The 24954-nt window shown below is 46.8% G+C and overlaps 1 protein-coding gene across 2 annotated transcripts in view; it reads left to right on the plus strand.

The window, feature by feature from the left end:
• hsd17b4 (hydroxysteroid (17-beta) dehydrogenase 4) overlaps positions 1–24954 on the plus strand; it is a 116729-nt gene that overhangs the window by 48674 nt on the left and 43101 nt on the right. For both annotated transcript variants that reach the window (XR_010962688.1, XM_067983011.1), the window contains exons 13-17: positions 3939–4172; positions 9110–9161; positions 14016–14087; positions 14750–14853; positions 18950–19015. Coding sequence is in view for 1 of the 2 variants with exons in the window: in XM_067983011.1 (XP_067839112.1) it covers positions 3939–4172; positions 9110–9161; positions 14016–14087; positions 14750–14853; positions 18950–19015 (528 nt within the window). In the remaining variant the exon portion in view is untranslated. The remainder of the gene's footprint in view (positions 1–3938; positions 4173–9109; positions 9162–14015; positions 14088–14749; positions 14854–18949; positions 19016–24954) is intronic.

A 24954-nucleotide genomic window follows, 5' to 3' on the forward strand; every position in this document is an offset into this window, starting at 1 on the left:
TCCTCCCCATCTCCTCTTCCTCCTCTTCCTCCCCATCTCCTCTCCTCCTCTTCCTCCCCATCTCCTCTTCCTCCCCATCTCCTCTTCCTCCCCATCTCCTCTTCCTCCCCATCTCCTCTTCCTCCCCATCTCCTCTTCCTCCCCATCTCCTCTTCCTCCCCATCTCCTCTTCCTCCCCATCTCCTCTTCCTCCCCATCTCCTCTTCCTCCCCATCTCCTCTTCCTCCCCATCTCCTCTTCCTCCCCATCTCCTCTTCCTCCCCATCTCCTCTTCCTCCCCATCTCCTCTTCCTCCCCATCTCCTCTTCCTCCCCATCTCCTCTTCCTCCCCATCTCCTCTTCCTCCCATCTCCTCTTCCTCCCCATCTCCTCTTCCTCCCCATCTCCTCTTCCTCCCCATCTCCTCTTCCTCCCCATCTCCTCTTCCTCCCCATCTCCTCTTCCTCCCCATCTCCTCTTCCTCCCCATCTCCTCTTCCTCCCCATCTCCTCTTCCTCCCCATCTCCTCTTCCTCCCCATCTCCTCTTCCTCCCCATCTCCTCTTCCTCCCCATCTCCTCTTCCTCCCCATCTCCTCTTCCCCCCCATCCTCTCCCCCCCCCATTCTCTCCCCCCCCCATCCTCTCTTCCTCCCCATCCTCTCTTCCTCCCCATCCTCTCTTCCTCCCCATCCTCTCTTCCTCCCCATCCTCTCTTCCTCCCCATCCTCTCTTCCTCCCCATCCTCTCTTCCTCCCCATCCTCTCTTCCTCCCCATCCTCTCTTCCTCCCCATCCTCTCTTCCTCCCCATCCTCTCTTCCTCCCCATCCTCTCTTCCTCCCCATCCTCTCTACCCCCCCCCATCCTCTCTACCCCCCCCCCCATCCTCTCTACCCCCCCCCCATCCTCTCTACCCCCCCCCATCCTCTCTACCCCCCCCCATCCTCTCTACCCCCCCCCCATCCTCTCTACCCCCCCCCATCCACTCTACCCCCCCCCATCCTCTCTACCCCCCCCATCCTCTCTACCCCCCCCCATCCTCTCTACCCCCCCCCATCCTCTCTACCCCCCCCCATCCTCTCTACCCCCCCCCATCCTCTCTACCACCCCCCCCCATCCTCTCACCTACCCCCCCCCCATCCACTCACACCCCCCCCCATCCACTCAACCCCCCCCCCCATCCTCACTACCCCCCCCCCATCCACTCTACCCCCCCCCCATCCACTCTACCCCCCCCCCATCCTCTCATACCCCCCCCCCATCCTCTCTACCCCCCCCCCCATCCTCTCAACCCCCCCCCCCATCCTCACTAACCCCCCCCCATCCTCTCTACCCCCCCCCATCCTCTCTACCCCCCCCCCATCCTCTCTAACCCCCCCCCCATCCTCTCTACCCCCCCCCCATCCTCTCTACCCCCCCCCCATCCTCTCTACCCCCCCCCCCATCCTCTCTACCCCCCCCCATCCTCTCTACCCCCCCCCATCCTCTCTACCCCCCCCCATCCTCACTACCCCCCCCCATCCTCTCTACCCCCCCCCCATCCTCTCTACCCCCCCCCCATCCTCTCTACCCCCCCCCATCCTCTCTACCCCCCCCCATCCTCTCTACCCCCCCCCCCATCCTCTCTACCCCCCCCCCCATCCTCTCTACCCCCCCCCCATCCTCTCTACCCCCCCCCCATCCTCTCTACCCCCCCCCCCCCATCCTCTCTACCCCCCCCCATCCTCTCTACCCCCCCCCATCCTCTCTACCCCCCCCCATCCTCTCTACCCCCCCCCCCATCCTCTCTACCCCCCCCCATCCTCTCTACCCCCCCCCCATCCTCTCTACCCCCCCCCCATCCTCTCGACCCCCCCCCATCCTCTCGACCCCCCCCCATCCTCTCTACCCCCCCCCCCATCCTCTCTACCCCCCCCCCATCCTCTCTACCCCCCCCCCATCCTCTCTACCCCCCCCCATCCTCTCTACCCCCCCCCATCCTCTCTAACCCCCCCCCCCATCCTCTCTACCCCCCCCCCATCCTCTCTACCCCCCCCCCATCCTCTCTACCCCCCCCCCCATCCTCTCTACCCCCCCCCATCCTCTCTACCCCCCCCCCCATCCTCTCTACCCCCCCCCCATCCTCTCTACCCCCCCCCCATCCTCTCTACCCCCCCCCCCATCCTCTCTACCCCCCCCCCATCCTCTCTAACCCCCCCCCCATCCTCTCTACCCCCCCCCCATCCTCTCTACCCCCCCCCCATCCTCTCTACCCCCCCCCATCCTCTCTACCCCCCCCCATCCTCTCTACCCCCCCCCCATCCTCTCTACCCCCCCCCATCCTCTCTACCCCCCCCCCATCCTCTCTACCCCCCCCCCATCCTCTCTACCCCCCCCCCATCCTCTCTACCCCCCCCCATCCTCTCTACCCCCCCCCCATCCTCTCTACCCCCCCCCATCCTCTCTACCCCCCCCCCATCCTCTCTACCCCCCCCATCCTCTCTACCCCCCCCCCATCCTCTCTACCCCCCCCATCCTCTCTACCCCCCCCCATCCTCTCTACCCCCCCCCCCATCCTCTCTACCCCCCCCCCATCCTCTCTACCCCCCCCCATCCTCTCTACCCCCCCCCCATCCTCTCTACCCCCCCCCCATCCTCTCTACCCCCCCCCCATCCTCTCTACCCCCCCCCCATCCTCTCTACCCCCCCCCCCCATCCTCTCTACCCCCCCCCCATCCTCTCTACCCCCCCCCATCCTCTCTACCCCCCCCCCATCCTCTCTACCCCCCCCCCATCCTCTCTACCCCCCCCCCCATCCTCTCTACCCCCCCCCCCCCATCCTCTCTACCCCCCCCCCCCATCCTCTCTACCCCCCCCCCCCCCATCCTCTCTACCCCCCCCCCCATCCTCTCTACCCCCCCCCCCCCATCCTCTCTACCCCCCCCCCCATCCTCTCTACCCCCCCCCATCCTCTCTACCCCCCCCCCATCCTCTCTACCCCCCCCCATCCTCTCTACCCCCCCCCCCATCCTCTCTACCCCCCCCCATCCTCTCTACCCCCCCCCATCCTCTCTACCCCCCCCCCCATCCTCTCTACCCCCCCCCCTCCCCCATCCTCTCTACCCCCCCCCATCCTCTCTACCCCCCCCCCCATCTCTTCCTCCTCCTCTCTTTCCCCCCCCCATCTCTTCTTCCTCCTCTCTTTTCCCCCCCATCTCTTCTTCCTCCTCTCTTTTCCCCCCCATCTCTTCTTCCTCCTCTCTTTTCCCCCCCATCCCTTCTTCCTCCTCTCTTTTCCCCCCCATCCCTTCTTCCTCCTCTCTTTCCCCCCCCCATTTCTTCTTCCTCCTCTTCCCTCCCCCCCCCCCCCCCCCCCCCACCTGCTCCTAGTATCTCAATATCTCAAAATTTAAAATGCTCATCCTTCTGTTTAGATACCACCCTGGCATGCAATTCTCGCAACCTCCACCTCTGCAACTCTCCCTTCCTTCCTAATTCATCATCCCTGACTCTAACCTCTTGTGCATGCCCCACCATTGGCAGGAATTTTTTCAGCCAACTATATCCCATGCTCTGGAATTCCCTCCCTAAAGCCCCCCACCTAGCTGCCTTCCTTTTAAGACCCACTTGTGATGAAGCTTTTGGTGACTCCTGCAAATATCTCTTCCTTTGGTTTGCCATCCATTTTATCCCCTTGCGTCTCCGAAGTGCCCTGTAACATTTTCTGTGTTAAAGGCACTATATAAGTACAAGTTTGTTGTACCATATAAGCAAGTGTTATTCTAGTCTAGAAACCCACTAATGGACTCAGTGAGCTGCTGTTGGACTTGAATAGTATAGTTAATTTTTTTTCTCTACAAGTTTTGTACGGGAATACTTTGAAACTATACAATTCTACCCCCCCCCCCCCCAATCCAGAATGACTTAAAATTTATCTTTTTTTAAAGTAATTATTTTTGGTTTATCTGTTTTTGATTGCAGGCTGAAGCTGTTGGTCAAAAAATGCCCAGGACTGAATATACCTACACCAATCTGCAGCCTATTCTCTATGCTCTTGGAGTTGGCATGACAACAAGGGATCCAGATCACTTGAAATTTATTTTTGAAAGAAATGAAGAGTTCTTCTGTGTGCCGACATTTGGCGTCATTCCTGCTCAAGCTTCTATGAATGGTGCTCTTGCATCTGTTCCTGGACTGAATATTGACTTCACAAAGGCAAGTATAGCTGATGTTTTCAACAATCTGTCACCTATTCTAGTTGTGATTCCACATAAATTTCCCAAAGTTAGCTTCTTGTAAAATCCTATCATCAACTGTAGTAGCTGAGTGTAAGATTTTGCAGCATTATCTAATGCTGTACTCAATTTTTTAAATCCATTTTTCTGATGCTAGCAGCCATATTTATCCCACAGGTGAAGTCCTTGTTATGTAGTTTTGATTTGAAAATTTCCAAATTCATCAAGTTCTTTTTATGTTCTCAAGAGAAGACTAAGATTCATATGAATTTGTACAAATTCTACTGCTAAGATCCCCAGCATCTGATAACCTTCTCATGGACATCAATTTAGAAATATTAATGTAAAGAATCTTACACCACCAGGTTATAGTCCAACAATTTTATTTGAAAATCACAAGCTTTCGGAGGCTTTCTCCTTTTCACCTGACGAAGGAGAAAGCCTCCGAAAGCTTGTGATTTTCAAATAAAATTGTTGGACTATAACCTGGTGTTGTAAGATTCTTTACATTTGTCAACCCCAGTCCATCACCGGCATCTCCACATCATAGAAATATTAAGGATGAACTAATTTTCTTTGTCCACCAATTTTCTTTTCTATTTTCCCCTCCTGTCCTGAAGCCATGGAATTTCTGCTGGAGTAAAATTCCATGGATATGCTGGTAATTTGATGGGACTGCAGGGTACAAATGTTCCCTAGTGGCCGGCAGCAGCCCACATGCTTTTGATGTGGGGTTGAGCTCCCAGCGCCACATTCAGGTGAGGCTATTTTAAACAGTTACCTTGTTTGCGGCCTGCAGGGGTCCCTTTTAAAGACCACTTCTTAAGTTGCATGTACGTAAAATTACACAGAATGTACAGCACAGAAATGGGACATTCGGCCCAAATGGTGTATGCCGGTGTTTATGCTCCACAAGAGCCTCCTCCCACCCCTCATCATCTAACCCTCTCAGCATATCCTTCTAATTCCTTTCTCCCTGTGTGCTTATCCAGCTTCCCCTTAAATGTATCTATGCTAGTTGCCTCAACTACTCCATGTATCATAGTAGGCAAAGCTCAGCACAGGAGGACGCCATTCGGCCCATCGTGTCTGTGCTGGCTCTTTGAAAGAGCTGTCTAATTAGTCCCATTTCCCTGCTCTTTTCCTAATAGCCCTGTAAATTTTTTCCTTTCAAGTATTTATCCAATTCTCTTCTGAAAGTTACTACTGAATCTGCTTCCACCACCCTTTTCAGACAATGATCTGGAATGCACTATAACTCGCTGCGTTAAAAAAAAATGTTTCCTCATGTAGCCTCTGGCTCCTTTGCTAATCACCTTAATTCTGTGCCCCCTCGTTACTGACCCTTCTGCCACTGGAAACAGTTTCTCCTAATTTACTCTATCAAAACCATTCGTGATTTTGAACATCTCTGTCAAATCTCCCCATAACTATCTCTGTTCTAAGGAGAATAACCCCAGCTTCTCCAGTCTCTCCACACAATTGAAGTCCCTCATCCCTGGTATTATTCTAGTAAATCTCTTCTGTACCCTCTCTAAGGCCTTGACATCCTTCCTAAAGTGTGGTGCCCAGAATTGAACACATTACTCCAGCTGAGGCCTAACCAGTGTTTTATAAACATTTAGCATAACTTCCTTGCTTTTGTACTCTATGCCTCTATTAATAAAGTCCAGGATCCCATATTCTTTTTTTAACAGCCTTCTCAACTTGTCCTGCCACCTTCAAAGATTTGTGTATGTGAACCCTCAGGTCTCTCTGTTCCTGCACCCCCTTTAAAATTGCACCATTTAGTTTATATTGCCTCTGCTCATTCTTCCTACCAGATTGTATCACTTCACACTTCTCTGCGTTAAATTTCATCTGCCATGTGTCTGCCCATTTCACCAGTCTGTCTGTTCTCCTGAAGTCTATTACTATCCTCCACATTGTTTACTGCATTTCCGAGTTTCGTGTTATCTGCAGACTTTGAAATTATACCCTCTATACCCAAGACCAGGTCATTAATATATAACAAAAAGAGCAGTGGTCCTAATGTGGTTGCAAGTTCCATATTCTCACCACTCTCTGGGTAAAGAAGTTTCTCCTGAATTCCCTATTGGATTTATTACTGACTATCTTTTATATTTATGGCCCCCAGTTTTGGTCTCCCACGAGTGGAAACATCGGGCTCTATTTTCACCCTCCCGAGAGGGTGCGTTCGTGGCGGTTGGGGGGGGGGGGGCTCCGAAAATCGGGGATTCCCGGGGCGGGTCCAGAGCCCGGCTCCAACCTGCCCACTTCCAGGTTCCCCAGTGATGCGCTGACATGCACGCGCAGCCCCTGCATGTGGGACTCCCGCCGGCTTTAATTGCCACTTAAGGTAATTATGTAGGTACTTCAGGTCATTTACAGACCTGATTAACATGATATTTTAGGAGGGGTGGGATTTTCCAAACAACTGAACGTTTACCATACTGGGGGAAACACTCCCAGTTGAAATGGACGTGTTGCAGCCATCAGCCTGTGGTAGCTGCAAAGGTCCATTTGACAGGTTGTGGGGGGAGACCCTCGCTCATTGCAGGAGGCCACTCTGTCACTTTGGACAAAGTTTGGCCTCCACCACCCTCCTCCTAACAATAAAATTCACCAAATTGCACACTTACCCTGGTGTGCAGACACATTTACCTACCTTGCGGACCCCCTCAAACGTACATCTTCCGGATGGGGGCCGCCGTAGCTGCAGTCATGACCTCCTCGGAGGATGAACAGCATCACCGGCCACGCCGTCCACCTCTGACACGTGGAGCTCGACAACACAGTGCTGTGACACATCCACCTGCACAGCAGAAGGGAGGGCAACCACAGAGAGAGATTCATCGTAGAAGGCACTATGCTCGCCACAGGGCCTACAGACTGAGGCTCAGCTTCCTGGACCTCTCTGAGGAGCAGTGCACACGGAGGCTCAGAGTCACTTGACATGTAGTCATGGACATCTGCAGCCTCCTTCATGCCGAGCTGCTCCCGGCTGGCCTGAGCACCATCTTCTTACCTGTTGCTGTCAAAGTCACCGCTGTCCTCAACAACTTCTCCTCCGTATCCTTCCAGGGTGCCACCGAGGACATCGCCGATGTCACTCAGTTGTCTGCACAAAAGAGCCCTGCAAATACACCTACACCCACTCTGCAGTGACACAATGGGTGGCATCAGTTGTGGGTCTTCATTGTGATCCTCAGGAAAGGGCATTATTGCATAAACCAGACAAGATTCGCAAAGACGTGGCAGTAGTGGTGACAATATAATATGTAATGTGAGTTGATCAGAAATCAAATATAAGTTTAAAAACCATGACAAACCCTCAAACACTCTTGTGCATCCCCTTCGTGCTCACGACACGTTTGCCTTCCGCTTCCTACTGCACATATGTGATGCATACCCTGTGGCTGCAGCACAGGTAGTTGCAGGTTGAGTGAGGCTGACCGTGAAAGAGATGCTTGAGAGGGTGAATATGAGCAAGAGCCATGAGATTGTATGAGGATTGGGTTGAGTGGTAGTGGTGGGATGAGTTCTGGCGAGCTGAGTAAGTGCAGGTAAGATGAGGATGAGCTTTGAGTGGGTGTGAGGAGTGATATGATAGAGTAGTGTTGGCAGTGCAGAAGGAGATGTGGGGTGGGGGCGGTGATGTGGCAGACGGAGTGTAAGGGAATGAGTAAGTGTACTCACTTCAGCTGACCTACTTAGGTCATTGATGCGCCTCCTGCACTGTATGCAGGTGCGCTATATGTTGGTGGTGCAGGTGACCCCCTCTGCCACCTCGAGCCAGGCAGCCTTGGTGGCAGAGGCAGGCCACTTCCGCCCGCCCGCCGGGGGGGAAGATCTCTGTCCTCCCCCTCCTCCTCACCCCATCCAGTAGGACCTGGAGTGAGGCATCATTAAACCTGGGAGCAGCCTTCCCCCTGGGCTGCTCCATGCTGTAATTTTTTCTATTTTCTGCAGCATCAGTCAGTGGAGGACTGCCCCTTTAAATAGGGCTCCTCCAGTTGACAGCCTATGCTGCGCATGCGCAGTCCGCCCGCTGCGCAGCTTTCGAGCGCGAAACCCGGAAGCAAAGGTAAGTACCTACAATCAAGCTGCGATTGCGTGCGGAGCACCCCGATTTCACTGGACGCGTTACCCACGCACCCAGTCGACCCCCCTGCTGCCAACCCGCCGCCCTCCTAATATTGGGCCCATCATTTCTACATCTACCCTGTTGAACCCTTTCATAATCTTAAAGACCTCTATCAAGTCACCCCTCAGCCTTCTCTTTTCCAGAGAAAAGAGCCCCAGGCTGTTCGTTCGTTCTTGATCCAGCATGGACTCGATGGGCCGAATGACCTCCTTCAGCGCTGTAACCATTCTGTGATTCTATAATTATAATTATAACCTCTCAGTTCTGGTATCACCCTTGTAAATTTTTTTTGCACCTTCTCCAGTATCCTCTATATCCTTTTTGATTAAATAAGGGCGCATGAACAGGCAGCAATTAAATTCTCCCTTTTAAAAAAAAAGGAGACAACGCCATCACCGGGAGCTCAAGACCACCCCGCTATGTCGGGTAGCCCGTGGTTACGGTACCTGTGTTCCTTCCTTTTGCTTTTAAAAAATATGACTTTTTAAACAAGATATGCACTCATTTAAAACCTTGTGGAATTTTCAAGTTTTGTTGCTTATCCCGATTATTTTAGTAAGTTATTTGTAGATAAAATAAATTTTGTGAGCTCATCCAACTTTCAGTAGTTTTATTTTTTAAAAAGGTGTGCTAAATTTTAAAATCTTGCTTAAACAGGACAATGACAAACATTTTTTTTCCCAATAAAGTGAAAATAAAGGTTCTTGTCCCTTTCTGGCTTTACTAAGGGATTCACAAATGTGTAATTGGTTTTCTGTACCTATTTACAGGTGTTACATGGCGAACAATATTTGGAGGTGTACAAACCACTACCAACTTCAGGTATCCACAATTTTAGAAAAATAATGATTATCTTTAGTTTTTATTCTTGTGCTGTATGCCCCTCAAAACTGTTGATTTCATTGAAGGACAAGAAATAGTACAAGGATTTTGATAAGAGTAGTTAGGGAGAAACTCTTTCCTCTGGCAAGAGGGCCGGTAACCTGAGGACTTAAGAAATGACATACTTGCTCTCAAGGCAGTACAAAGAAGGTTCATCGGTTAATCCTGGGGATGAGGGGGCGGACATATGAGGAGAGGTTGAGTAGATTGGGACTCTACTCATTGGAGTTCAGAAGAATGAGAGGCGATCTTATATAAGATTGTGAAGGGGCTTGATCGGGTGGATGCGGTAAGGATGTTCCCAAGGATGGGTGAAACTAGAACTAGGGGGCATAATCTTAGAATAAGGGGCTGCTCTTTCAAAACTGAGATGAGGAGAAACTTCTTCACTCAGAGGGTAGTAGGTCTGTGGAATTTGCTGCCTCAGGAAGCTGTGGAAGCTACATCATTAAATAAATTTAAAACAGAAATAGACAGTTTCCTAGAAGTAAAGGGAATTAAGGGTTACGGGGAGCGGGCAGGAAATTGGACATGAATTTAGATTTGAGGTTAGGATCAGATCAGCCATGATTTTATTGAACGGCGGAGCAGGCTCGAGGGGCCGATTGGCCTACTCCTGCTCCTATTTCTTATGTTCTTATGTAGGACACGGATTTAAGAAAATCAGCAAAAGAACCAGAGGGGAGATGAGATGAGAATTTTTTTAAGCATCAAGTTATGATCTGGAATGCACTGCCTGAAAGGGCAGTGGAAGCAGATTCAATAGTAACTTTCAAAAGGGAATTGGATATATACATGGAAAGGAAAAGTTTTCAGGGCTATTGATAAAAAGCAGGGGAGTGGGACTAATTGGATAACTTTTAAAAAGAGCTGGCATAGGCTCGATGGACCAAAGGGCCTCTTTCTATGCTGTATGATTCTATGATTTATATGAAGTCAATATTTCCTACAGTGTGAAAATCCTAAACAAGAATTTCTACAGTTTACACTGAAAAGACCATATAAGGGGTTAGTGTTACCTCGGGGATACTCTTGGAGTCAAATGTTACTGGTAAGAATTTGCATTACAGCAAATGGTAACATAGGTACTGTAGCCGAGTGGTTATGGTACTAGACTTGCAACCTAGAGGCTGTGAGCTCAAAACCTACTATAGCTATTGAAATGAATTCAATAAATCGGTTAATTTTTTTCCTTGCACCAGGAAAAGTAGCCATGAAAGCTTTTGGATTGTTGTAAAAACTCAGCTGTCTTTCAGGGAAGGGAAGGTGTCACTTGTACCTGTTCTGGCCTACATTTGATGGCAATCTTACACTGTGTGGTTGACTCAATGCCTTCTGGGAACTAGGGATTGGCAATAAATACTAGGGGTGAAACTGGAACATGTGCCCGTTTTCCGGCTCCTCCAGGCTGCACATTAAAACTGCGGACTGCTTGCCCCCTCCTTCCGATTTTGGGGGGTGGGGGGGGGGTACCCCCCCAGAACTTAACTTAGGTTCTCGGCCAGCATCGTAGCCGGCCAATCTTGCTACCACCCCTGTGACCAGTGAGCTGCAACTGGCACCCAGAGCCAATTTGCCATAGTCTTTCAATTGGCCTCATTAAGTGGGTGTAGCACAAGCTGCACGTGGCTTTCACCCAAATTTGTGTGAGATCCAATTTCAAGGCTAGTCTTCCCATATCCCAAGAACAAATATAAGAGAGAATTTCTTGAATGAAATGACAAATGTTATTAATTATCCTCTTGAAACGAAAGATTATTTTAGAGTATCAAAGCAATTTGTAAAGTTGCAATCGTTTGGAAGGATTTAATTTTTAAAAAAAGTTCTCTTTGGGTAATTTGGAACTTATCCTTTATCTTCAGTCCTCCTGATCTTGACTCCTTTGATGTCAAGAGGGTGGATGCATGCCATATCCTTGGCGCACTGTCTGCTTCCTATAGTATTTGGCCACCAAGAAGAGTTGGGGACTGCTGATGTGTAACTCTTCTGATTTTTGTTTTTTCTGCCCATTGCAGGGTGCAGTTTCTGTCCACCACATTCCTACTTTGCAAGCTTAGATTGACAATTAAGCAAAGTGGATGTTGAACCTAAATTCATGCCTGCTCTGTAGTGCTGTAACGATCAACGTCATCGCAACATGTAGGGGGCAAGGGTTTATTGAAAATATACACCCTGTAATAGATGTGATTTTTGGATTCACGTCTGTGTCATTAAGTAAGAAGATAGAGAGAACTTGCATTTATATAGCGCCTTTCACGACCTCAGGACGTCCCAAAGCATTTTACAGCCAATGAAGTATTTTTGAAGTGTAGTCAATTTGTAATGCAGCCAATTTGCATGCAGCAAGATCTCACAAACAGCAATGTGATAATGACTAGATCATCTGTTTTAGTGTTGTTGATTGAAGCGTAAATATTGCCTTTGAACAGTGCCATGTAATCTCTTATGTCCACCTGAGAGGGCAGATGGGGCCTTGGTTTAACATCTCATCCGAAGGACAGCACCTGCAGCAGTGCAGCACTCCCTCAGTACTGCACTACAGCGTCAGGCTAGATTACGTGCTCACACCTCTACAGTGGTACTTGAGCCCACAACTTTCAGACTCAGACGAAAGTGCTACCATTGAGCACAGCTGACGGTCTGTGATAGTGATTACTAATAGCAGTGTTTGCTTGTAAATTGATGAGATTTAGATATCTATTATTATTGATATTCTGCTCTGCAAAAATCATCAAAGAAAATTCAAAACTATTTTCAATCAAAGTGATTAAAACATGAAATCCTCAAGCATCTAAATTTATGCATTTATCCAGCAGGAAGCTTAAGATTAATGATCTGCATTGAGTGCTTTGAAGGCTGAGGCACATAAATGTGTTGAGGTAGAAATGTGGCTGAATGAATTTTCTCCAGTGTCAGTAGAAATTCTACACTGGTCAACAATGCTGAAACTGAAGACCCAAAATGCCAGTCCTGATATCAATGGCTTTTTTTTATATATCGTGGAGCTGGCACTCAATTGTCAGAGGCACCACCAAAACCTCTCAAGGGAGGCCTTACTAGCTCAGTTGGCAGTGGCTTTGCTTGCTTTACAAGGTTGTATGTAATGGAGGCAATCCCGTTAAATAAATGGGTTGAGTCTTTTCTGGTTCAGTCTATGCATGCATTCAACTTAGTATACTCAGGTAAAAGCAGATTTCTTATTCTTGAATACCTTGGCTTAATGTCAGCAAAGCCAAAGTAGTCTGCATAAACCTACATGTCTCCATCTCCCTCCCCAGGTGGAACTTCAGGCTAAGCCCAGAAGAGTGGAATCTTGGTGTACTGCTCACTCCTGAGTGTAGCCTCCTCACTTGCAACTGATCCATCACCAAGGCCACTTTGTTTCATGTTTACATCGCTTGTTTTCACCCAACTCTTCTCTGCCATTGAAAAGCTAATCCATGCTTTTATCATTTAATGGCTGGACTTCTGCCAAACTCACCTTACCAGCTTTCCTACTTACATCATCCATAAACTACAAGTTATCCAGAATGCCTTATTCCATGTCCTCACTGACACCAAATCCTGAGTCCCCATCACCCCTGTCCTTGCCAAGTACCCCGGCTGCCTGTGTCCCCGAAAACTAAATGCATAATTCTCGCCCTCAACTTCAGCTTCCTCCATTGTCCTCCTCTTCCCCCCCACTCCCCTCCCCCTGCCAACCTTTATTATATCCTCCAGTCCTACTTCTGTGTGCATCCTCTTGTCTTCCAGCACCAGCATACGTCCTATTCCCCAGTCCTTCTGTTTCATCATTGGTGTCATTCCTTCAGCCACCTTGCTTCTGCCTTCTGGAATTCCCACCCTCAGCATCTCTGCCATGTCACTTCCCTACCTGTTTTTCAGAAACCTCCTCAATGCTTTCCTTTTAGATTGAGCTTTTGCCCCCTCCTAACCTTCCATTTCCACCTTGTTTGGTGTCCATTTTGCTATCTACCTCCATATAAATCACTCTGATATGTAAATTTGTACATAATAAGTGGTATAGCAATGTAAGTTGTTGCTGCTGCTCTGTCAGATTTGGTTAATGTTTTCAAGATATTATCACTTACAGGTGATAAAACCAATAGGCATTTTTTAAAATATATAGCTTGGCATGATTATTCTTTTTAAACTAGGTAACACAAGAAAATGTATTTTTAATAATGCAGTAAGATAATTATGGAAATATCTGTTAAATATTAGTTAGTAGTGTTCAGATTGAAAAGTTGTGTAATTTCATAAGTTGACTTTACTGATCTGATGCAAAGTGACAGTCTTTCCCTAACTAAGCATGCATAAGAATATAAGAACATAAGAAATAGGAGCAGGAGTAGGCCATATAGCCCCTCGAGCCTGCTTCACCATTTAACAAGATCATGGCTGATCTTCCACCTCAACTCCACTTTCCTGCCCGATCCCCATATCCCTTGAAAGTACTCAACGACTGAGCACCCACAGCCCTCTGGGGTAGAGAATTCCAAAGATTCACAACCCTGAGGTGAAGAAATTCCTCCTCATCTCAGTCTTAAATGGCCGACCCCTTATCCTGAGACTATGCCCCCTAGTTCTAGACACTCCAACCAGGAGAAACAGCCTCTCAGCATCTGCCTTGTCAAGCCCCCTCAGAATCTTGTATGTTTCAATGAGATCACCTCTCATTCTTCTAATCTCCAAAGAGTACTGGCCCACTCCACTCAATCTCTCCTCCTGCTGTTTTTGGAGAATTAAAAAGTCTAATCATTTAAGGATAATCATGTTTGTTTTATTTGTTAGGGACACTGAAATCAGAGGGCACTATTGCAGATGTTCTTGATAAAGGATCTGGTGCTGTTATACTTATAGATGGTAAGTTACATATCTCGTAAACTTTTTCACTTTAGGTTTCATAGTGAATTTTTGATGAAGTCATCTACTTTAAACTGCCTTGTGCTCCTTATCAATCTTTGACTCTTATTTTTTTTCTTGTTTGCTTGCCATTACTCTAATTCTCACGTCATCACTTTGCAAGATGGGTCTAAGGTTGAATTCGAGCAAAACAATTTTAACTCTATTGAGAAGGGCTCAATTTAAATAGTTGACAGTACATTTGTCTCCTTGCTTCCTGTGCCTCAAAATGCACAACATAAGGTCCATTCATAGTAAAGAGGATATTGGGTGAAAATGATGATGCTATATAGTGTTAAATGTTCCTATTTAAACACAATATTATATTACTCAGAAAGCATACATGTAAATTACCTACTCCGTCCTGCATTTGAAAACAATTTGAAAGCAGAATCAGGGTTACGGCTGGAGGCTGCAGATTTTTGGCCTCATACACTCAAGACTTGGAGGAACAATAGGTGAGTGGCGAGGAATACCCAGCCGATTGACCAAATGCTAACTTTATCTGAGTGCCTGGGTCATGCAGGCATCCATTAAAGTTTTTTTTTTCTTAAACTTTTACAGATAAACATCACCTATATTGAATATATCTGGAGCTAACTGTAGTTCTACTTGCCTTTCAGTTCATACTTACAATGAGAGAGACTTAGTCTGCTACAACCAGTTCTCTATATTTGTTGTGGGGGCTGGAGGCTTTGGTGGAAAAAGGACATCTGATAAAGTTAAGGTAAATGTTAATAAACACATGTAGTATTATGCTGTTTTTACATTCCAGCATATGCTAATGCAATTCTCAGGAAATTTCTGCATTAGTCGACAATGGGAAAATTGGGGTAAGGTCCTCCTTACTAACATCTGGGGACTTGTGCCAAAATTGGGAGAGCTGTCCCACAGACCAGTCAAGCAACAGCCTGACATAGCCATACTCACAGAATCATATCTTTCAGCCAACGTCCCAGACTCTTCCATCACCATCCCTGGGTATGTCCTGTCCCACCGGCAGGACAGACCCACCAGAGGTGGCGGTACAGTGATATACAGTCAGGAGGGAGTGGCCCTGGGAGTCCTCAACATTGACTCTGGACCCCATGAAATCTCATGGCATCAGGTCAAACATGGGCAAGGAAACCTCCTGCTGATTGCCACCTACCGTCCTCCCTCAGCTGATGAATCAGTCCTCCTCCATGTTGAACACCACTTGGAGGAAGCACTGAGGGTAGCAAGGGCACAAAATGTACTCTGGGTGGGGGACTTCAATGTCCATCACCAAGAGTGGCTCGGTAGCACCACGACTGACCGAGCTGGCCGAGTCCTGAAGGACATAGCTGCTGGACTGGGCCTGCGGCAGGTGGTGAGCGAACCAACACGAGGGAAAAACTTACTTGACCTCGTCCTCACCAATCTACCTGTCGCAAATGCATCTGTCCATGACAGTATTGGTAGGAGTGACCACCGCACAGTCCTCGTGGAGATGAAATCCCGTCTTCACACTGAGGACACCATCCAACGTGTTGTGTGGCACTACCACCGTGCTAAATGGGATAGATTCAGAACAGATCTAGCAGCTCAAAACTGGGCATCCATGAGGCGCTGTGGGCCATCAGCAGCAGCAGAATTGTATTCCAGCACAATCTGTAACCTCATGGCCTGGCATATTCCTCACTCTACCATTACCAACAAGCCAGGGGATCAATCCTGGTTCAATGAGGAGTGTAGAAGAGCATGCCAGGAGCAGCACCAGGCGTACCTAAAAATGAGGTGCCAACCTGGTGAAGCTACAACTCAGGACTACATGCATGCTAAACAGCGGAAGCAACATGCTATAGACCGAGCTAAGCGATTCCACAACCAACGGATCAGATCAAAGCTCTGCAGTCCTGCCACATCCAGTCGTGAATGGTGGTAGACAATTAAACAACTAACGGGAGGAGGAGGCTCTGCAAACATCCCCATTCTCAATGATGGCGGAGTCCAGCACGTGAGTGCAAAAGACAAGGCTGAAGCGTTTGCAACCATCTTCAGCCAGAAGTGCCGAGTGGATAATCCATCTCGGCCTCCTCCCGATATCCCCACCATCACGGAAGCCAGTCTTCGGCCAATTCGATTCACTCCACGTGATATCAAGAAACGGCTGAGTGCACTGGATACAGCAAAGGCTATGGGCCCCGACAACATCCCAGCTGTAGTGCTGAAGACTTGTGCTCCAGAACTAGCTGCGCCTCTAGCCAAGCTGTTCCAGTACAGCTACAACACTGGCATCCACCCGATAATGTGGAAAATTGCCCAGGTATGTCCTGTCCACAAAAAGCAGGACAAATCCAATCCAGCCAATTACCGCCCCATCAGTCTACTCTCAATCATCAGCAAAGTGATGGAAGGTGTCATCGACAGTGCTATCAAGCGGCACTTACTCACCAATAACCTGCTCACCGATGCTCAGTTTGGGTTCCGCCAGGACCACTCGGCTCCAGACCTCATTACAGCCTTGGTCCAAACATGGACAAAAGAGCTGAATTCCAGAGGTGAGGTGAGAGTGACTGCCCTTGACATCAAGGCAGCATTTGACCGAGTGTGGCACCAAGGAGCCCTCGTAAAATTGAGGTCAATGGGAATCAGGGGGAAAACTCTACAGTGGCTGGAGTCATACCTAGCACAAAGGAAGATGGTAGTGGTTGTTGGAGGCCAAGCATCTCAGCACCAGGGCATTGCTGCAGGAGTTCCTCAGGGCAGTGTCCCAGGCCCAACCATCTTCAGCTGCTTCATCAATGACCTTCCCTCCATCATAAGGTCAGAAATGGGGATGTTCGCTGATGACTGCACAGTGTTCAGTTCCATTCGGAACCCCTCAGATAATGAAGCAGTCCGAGCCCGCATGCAGCAAGACCTGGACAACATCCAGGCTTGGACTGATAAGTGGCAAGTAACATTCGCGCCAGATAAGTGCCAGGCAATGACCATCTCCAACAAGAGAGAGTCTAACCACCTCCCCTTGACATTCAACGGCATTACCATCACCGAATCCCCCACCATCAACATCCTGGGGGTCACCATTGACCAGAAACTTAACTGGACCAGCCATATAAATACTGTGGCTACGAGAGCAGGTCAGAGGCTGGGTATTCTGCGGCGAGTGACTCACCTCCTGACTCCCCAAAGCCTTTCCACCATCTACAAGGCACAAGTCAGGAGTGTGATGGAATACTTTCCACTTGCCTGGATGAGTGCAGCTCCAACAACACTCAAGAAGCTCGACACCATCCAAGATAAAGCAGCCCGCTTGATTGGCACCCCATCCACCACCCTAAACATTCACTCCCTTCACCACCGGCGCACTGTGGCTGCAGTGTGCACCATCCACAGGATGCACTGCAGCAACTCGCCAAGGCTTCTTCGACAGCACCTCCCAAACCCACGACCTCTACCACCTAGAAGGACAAGGGCAGCAGGCGCATGGGAACAACACCACCTGCACGTTCCCCTCCAAGTCACACACCAACCCGACTTGGAAATATATCGCCGTTCCTTCATTGTCGCTGGGTCAAAATCCTGGAACTCCCTTCCTAACAGCACTGTGGGAGAACCGTCACCACACGGACTGCAGCGGTTTAAGAAGGTGGCTCACCACCACCTTCTCAAGGGCAATTAGGGATGGGCAATAAATGCCGGCCTTGCCAGCGACGCCCACATCCCGTGAACGAATATAAAAAAAAAATATCTTCCAGATGTGCCATTTGAGGAAATTCCGGACCATAATATATCTGCTCCAAACTTCAAACTTTTTAATTCTTCTCCACAGGTTTTGAAATTGGGGGCATGGGGGGGGTAAGATCTTCAGTGGTGAGGTGAAATCCCCTCCGATAGAGATGTAATAAGTATTAAAGTGTTTGACTTATTTTTACAGCAGATCAGTGTAAAATAGAACTGCTATCCAATTTTCTGTGATTGATCATATTTTATACCACACTCTCATGGTGTAACATGAGGTTCCCTGTGTATGCTAACAACACCTCGCACTACCTCACCACCACCTCTTTCGACTCTTCTACTGTCTCTGTGTTGTCAGACTGCTTGTTCCACATCCAGTCCTGCAATTTCCTCCAGTTAAACATTGGGAAGATCAAAGCCATGGTCTTCGATCCCCGCCACAAACTCTGTTCCTTAGCCACTGGTTCCACCCGCTTCCCTGGCCACTGCCTCAGGCTGAACTAGAGTGTTTGCAACCTCGGCATCTTATTTGACCCTGAGCTCTGCTTTTGACCCCATATCCTCTCCATCGCCAAGACCACCTATTTCCACCGTTGTAATATTGCCTGTCTTTACTCCTACCTCATCTGAAACCCTCGCATCTAGTTCCATTTGTCCATCATCCCTGTGCTCGCTGACCTATGTTGGTTCCCAGTCCACCAACGCCTCGATTTCACAATTCTCATCCCATCTCTTGAGCCTCCTCCAGCCCGACAACCTTCTGAGAATTTTGCATTCCTCCAACTCTGGCCTCTTGTGCACCCCCCACTTCCTTTGTCCACTATTGGCGACAGTGCCTTCAGCTGTCTAGGCCGTAAGCTCTCGAATTCCCTCCCGACACCTTTCCGTCTCTGTTAGAAAAAAAAGAGGCATTAAGAAAGTTGTCTCAGAATTAATTGGCCCAATGGAAATTCTACCTGGTTTGCAATGTGTTTGCTATTTAATAACTCCTTGCCTTTAATTCAATTCTTTTTTGCACTTGGAAAATTTACCTCTTTGACCAAGCTTATGGTCATGTATTTATTGGTTCATTATTGAGCATCTTGTATGAATATTAAGATCATTTTTGTTTTTTCCAGGCTACTATGAATCCTCCCAACCGACCCCCAGATGCCATGATAAGTGATGTCACAAGTGTAGACCAGGTATACAGTACTTGTAATGTGCTCAGTTATTGTTATGTACTTGCACCAGTTTGTGTGAGCTTGCTTTCAACCGAAAATTAACGTCTTGTAAACCTAAATAGGGTGAATTGGAAATACTCATTTCTTTTTATAATGAATGCTATAATGCATTCCAATTCAAATGCAAATTAATAGTTTTTGAAATGGAGGCGAGGATTACTGACCTACCATATTGTAGGAACAGGAGATCTCGTGTTGGAAATTGTTTGCAAATATGGGGAAACTAATGCAATTAATACAGTACCCTTTAAGAATTATGCTAAATATTATCATGCTGAAAAATGTGGACTAAGTGTTTGCAATGGATGAGAGTAAATAAGTTTCTGCGAAAGATGGATCAAGGCATTATAAGTTGTTTCTGTGACCTGTATGTCATTAGACTTGCTCTGTTAGAAAAAAAAGAGGCATTAAGAAAGTTCTCTCATTTAATTGGTCCAAAGGAAATTCTGCCTGGTTTGCAATGTGCGTGCTATTTAATAACTCCTTGCCTTTAATTCAATTCGTATTTTGCACTTGGAAATTGGGATCCAGATCAATGGAAAATTAATAAACAACCTAAAGCATTCCTTGGTACAGTACTGTTCACAGATATAAAAGAGGAGTTACAAGAGATACTTGAGCAGGAAAATCAAATAATTTGGGAACAATAATTGAAATAAGTGCTAAGAAAGTCATTGGTAATCAAAAAGAGAACCTCTCCAAGAATTGACCATACAGCCCCCCATTAACCTATTGACAAAATAGAGCTAATATATAAGCCTTAAAAGGTACAGGATTGGCCCAAATCAAAGATAGTAGAGGCAAAGTATTGTTCTATAGTATACTTTTAGTATTGGAAAAGGAAAAGATTTCAACAAAAGGATTGAGGTAAATGAGTGGCTGGCAGCATGGTGTGAGTACAACAACGCTGCCGCCATTAATAACTGGGATTTCTTCCCGAATAAAAAGGATCAGTAGAAACGGGCTATACTTAAACTAAGTAGGGTCAAAGAGACTTGCAAGGAACATTGAGGCAGCAATAGAAAATCATTTAAACTAGTTGGGGGGATGGACAGGGTGGAAAGGGGATCAAGTGAGACAGGTCATAGGGTAGAAGCTGGTGGATACGAACTGAGGAATTCGGAGAAACACGTGAGCCAGAGACTCACATGAGAGGAGGCAAATCTATAATAATATGTATGTACATGAAGCTAGTAGCATTAGAAAAAACATGCTGGAGGCTGTTGTGACAGCATGGAACTATGATGTGGTGGGAATATCAGGTACATGATTAAATCAAGAGGATGGAAATGAATATAACATTTCGGTATATAAAGTGCTTAGAAAAGACTGAGTGGACATAAAAGGAGATAGTGCAGCCCTCTATCAGGGACACTTGAGAGGTAAAAGTTGATTCTACAAAATGAATTACTCTGGTTACTCATCTCCAATGCTAAAACAAATCAAAGCTAAACTAGGGGTATGCCATTGACCACCAGGTCAGCAAAGGAAAGAAGATAATTTGCTTCATGAAGAAATAAGAAGGATATGTAAAAACAGGAAGGTTATTTTAAGAGGAGGCTTCATCAACCTAATACAAACTGGGAAAACCTAAGTGGTTGAGAGTCAGAGTTGGTACTTACAATGCAAGCTTGCTTTTTAACCCAGGAAATCTTGCCTTGTATTCACTAATGACCCAGAAAATGTAAAGGAAGTAGAAGTTGTAGCATTCCTGGAGGACAGTAATCACAGAATGATAGTTTATTATGAGCTGGGAGTCAGAAATACTCAAGACTACGAACCAGGTATATCATTTTAAAGGGACTAAATTTGATGAAATAAGAGAGCAACTAAAGCTGTTAAGTTGGGAGAGGATGTTCAACAACACTTCAGTGGCAGACAAGTGAAACGCTGTTGAAGATTTGTACGGGTATTTCCTCAAGGGTTCTCCCGATTGGTCCCATAACTTTGATGAAAGATTGGTAGAAATTCAGGGTAGATATATAAGGGGAGGGGGGGAGGGAGGGAGGGGTCATTAAACTGCCAGCAGGTTTCTGGTGAGAAACCACTGGTTTCAGTTAGTTTCCCGTCTGCCCATGACAGCTTGAGGCCAAGGCACTTTTAACCACCAGGCCTCATTAACATGCTGCTGGTCCACTTCTTGGCTGGAACAGTTGGGAAGTGGTTGCTGGTGTCTGGAAAATCTTGTGTCCCTTGGCTGCCTGCCGACAGTCGGGTAGATGTGGGAAGGGTATACTCCTCCTGGCCCAATAAAGGAAAGTTTTTAAAAAGGAAACTTAACTGGAGGCCCTCTTCAGCTTCACAACCCACTTCTGCCAGCCTTCACCTGGCGGGAAAGAACCCCGAAGTTAAAATCGTTGTTGGGACTGGATGGTGTCATCGGACCCCGATTAGTGTATATGAATTAGGACCCCACTGGCTTTGGATGGGTGGTTTAACCGCCTGTCCAGAAGAGTCACTTAAAATTGGAAATGGTGGGATTCGGGCGGCTTTCTGGCAGTTAAGTACCCCAGGGCATTTTAACTGCCCACTCACCTGGTTTTCCCCTGGTGGGTATGGTTAAAAAGGTTCCAGGGATTTCAGTTAAAGCTATGGTAGCCGATCAAAGAAACCGAGAGGAAATTCCCGGTGATAATGTTGAGCATACAGAATAAGTACATCCTCAAAACCAGCAAGCTCAGGATTAACGCACACAAATGGAAAGTGAGATTACAGCAAGAGGGCAGTCAGAAAAAAGGGGGAAACTGTAAAAGACACAAACGGGCTTGAAACTGAGGATGAGCATAAAATAGGAAACATTCTGCTTGACTACTTCCTTCAAGTATTCACAAGGGAAGATATGAACAACATACCCTCTCAATGCAAAGATAGCCTAAATAAAATCAACGGTGGTAGATAATGGTCCTCATTGCACCTGTTTTTGGAGTTATTTATATATTTTTAGATACATCCATCACACTGCAAGTGACTAACAATCATGCATATAAATTTCTGTCACTCTATTTTTGAACAAAAGAAGAGAAAATGCCAGTTTGAATCCTGCTCAAAAGTTTCCCAGTAACAGTATATATACAAATGCCATTGGATTTTTAATCGACCAGAGGATCTGCCTGAAAGCAATTCGCTTTTAAATAACTTCAGGAAAGCACAACTGTTGCACTTTGTGGCATCAAAGGGACATGCTAGTTACATACAGCTCCACTTAAGCAGCAGATTAATACATTGTGTATTGTATGATATAATACTCCTGTCCTTATAACATGGTGTATCCTTTGCCTTACCATTGGCAACATCACAGGAGATCTGCTACTTGTATCAGTAAAGTTTTATTTGTACAGCAGCAAATGCTGTTACATTGTTCATTCTAACTATCTTTAATATATTATAACATAAACATTAAACACGAGATAACTGGTTTACTGTGTTCAATATTTTTATTAAATTCAATGTAGTGCACTGGATTGTCTTGTTTGACATCTCACTGTTCTTAAATGTGTATTGTCATTAGCATTTTAATCCTATGAGCACCGGATGTTCTTAATTTTAAAAATGTAAATTATTTATAGGAAACATTTCTAAAAAATCCACCTGAACATTCAAATACTTAACAGTTTACAGGTCCATATTCAGCAGTCTTAATTCTGATCAAACTTTAAATAACCTATTTGTTTTCATTTTGATTCAAAAATCTTGCTGCAGTCCTCAAGGTTGATTCTGCTGCACAAGAGGGCTGATTCTGCATGCACAGCAGGTAACAGCACTCGCAGGAAATGCTTTGCCGGAAATCGTGGGTGCACATCCCAAGGTTTTCTTCCCATTAAAATTAACATTTGGAAAATCATAGTTTATGGGCCTATGTGTTCTCATGATGTACTGACACCCTGCAGTCACAGCTCTCCATTGGGTATGTAAAATCTGCCCTAAACTTTTTGAAGTCCCTTTCCCATGTATTCAATATGTAAATAATCTCTATGCTACCTTTTATAAAATGGACTAGTGGGCAGATTTATTTTGTACAGCAGCCATTTGTAACTTCACAGTTAATTAAAAGACATTTGTTTCATGAACATGAATGTTAACTTCACAGTCTAGTGATCTGATAACTGTATGCAATTTGAGAATATCATTGGGTTGCAGCCATCTCCTAATATATCTTCTAACTCCAAATTTGTTTGAATTTCATGTTATAAGAAAATGTTACTAACATGTTAAATATTCAATAGCAATGAATATTTTAAAGTTGGACAAATGGGGAAATAGTTACTTTGAGTGGGAGTAGATTTTTTTTTGGCTGAAAATTAACTGGTCAATTTTAAGCAAAATTGGAGCTAATGGGCGCTAAATTGGGCCGTGTAGCGCCCGTTGTTTTGGCACTACACGGCCTCTCTGACATCCAAGATGGCGTCTTGGATGGGCACACACGTTTCCAGCGTGACGTGCGCCAGACGCCATCTTGGTATAGAAGTTTGTGCAGGCGCAGATAACGAATGCTGGAATCATGTAAAGTAGGGAGAAAATGGCTTCAAACAGTGTGCAACACTGATTTAAAGTGATAGACACCATTTTGGGACTTAGCGCTCAACTCAACACACAATCTTAACCCCAACCATCTGAACGTGTCTTAGAGTGCTTGGAGGACCATGCAGGATTAACAGGTTAGTGGCTGGATTATTGCTTCTGGCTGCCGAGACCTTTGTAACTGTTTTTGGAGGTTTCCTAGACTTGAATACTAAGGTTATCTCCCATAGTCCAACATTTAGAGCCAGGACATGCAAGAGTGAAGTTAGGAAATGCTTCTGCACGCAAAGGGTGGGAGACGTTTGGAACGCTTTTCAGCATTCGGCAGTTGATGCTAGCTCAATTGTGAAAGTTAAATCTGAGATTGATAGATTTCAGTGAACCAAGGGTATTAAGGGATATGGGGCTAAGGCGGGTATATGGAGTGAGGTCACAGGTCCACCATGATCTCATTGAATGGTGGAACAGGCTCGAGGGGCTAAATGCGACTGCCACTTGCTGCCTCCTAATATGCGCCACCTTCTCCTGCAAGAAAGTGCAACGTGTGTCTGGGTGTGATATGCCTGTCATGGTTGAATAGCTGCCAGTGTGTGTGGCCTGTGAGTTGTGGGTGGGTGGCTTGCAACAGTGGTATTGTGTAAGGGTGAGAGGAAGCATCTGGTTGGAAGAGTTGAGTACTGACGGAAAGAGTGAGTTTGTTGGTACGTGGGTGGTGGGGGGGTGGCGTGGTGCAGTTGGTCGGAGACTCCACTTGACAGTTGACCTCTCATGTCAAAGCATTGATCTTCTTCCTGCACTGCATCCATATTCATGATGCTATGTGCCTGGCATTGACTTTGTCCCCCGCTGCCTCCCACTGCCTTTTGGATATATGTCTGAGGGTCCTCTTGCTGCCCCCCTCCCCCCGCAGATATAGGATGTCCCTCCTCCTGTCCACCTTTTGCAGCAAGGCCTCTAGTGCATCAGCAGAGAACCTTGGTGCATGCACTCTCGCAGGCCTGGTACCAACTCAGATCGGCAGATTGGAGGATGTGGAATTTAGTAGTGCGCAACCTTAATTCAATGTTTTAATATAACTCATCAGTGTGTAAACATAGGGATGGGACCTGCATCTTTGTTTTAAGTGTGCAATGTCTGATCTCCATTCAGACTCTGTGCAGACAGTAGACTGTTATTTTCAGCAAATAACAGGTTCCTTTAGGAGATTTCTAAGAAACATCCTCCATTTAAGAGACTGAGCTCCCCTTGGTTTTGGAAAGTGCGAATTGCATTGATTCCACTTGCGAGGCTCAGAATGGAACGCTGATTGCAGGTGAGTCCTCGAACGGGCTGAAACGTGCGTCCTGCCTGCGCAGGGGTCATTGAGCGCAGAGTAATAGCAC

The sequence above is a fragment of the Heptranchias perlo genome, chromosome 4 (assembly GCF_035084215.1).
Source record: "Heptranchias perlo isolate sHepPer1 chromosome 4, sHepPer1.hap1, whole genome shotgun sequence".
NCBI lineage: Eukaryota > Metazoa > Chordata > Chondrichthyes > Hexanchiformes > Hexanchidae > Heptranchias > Heptranchias perlo.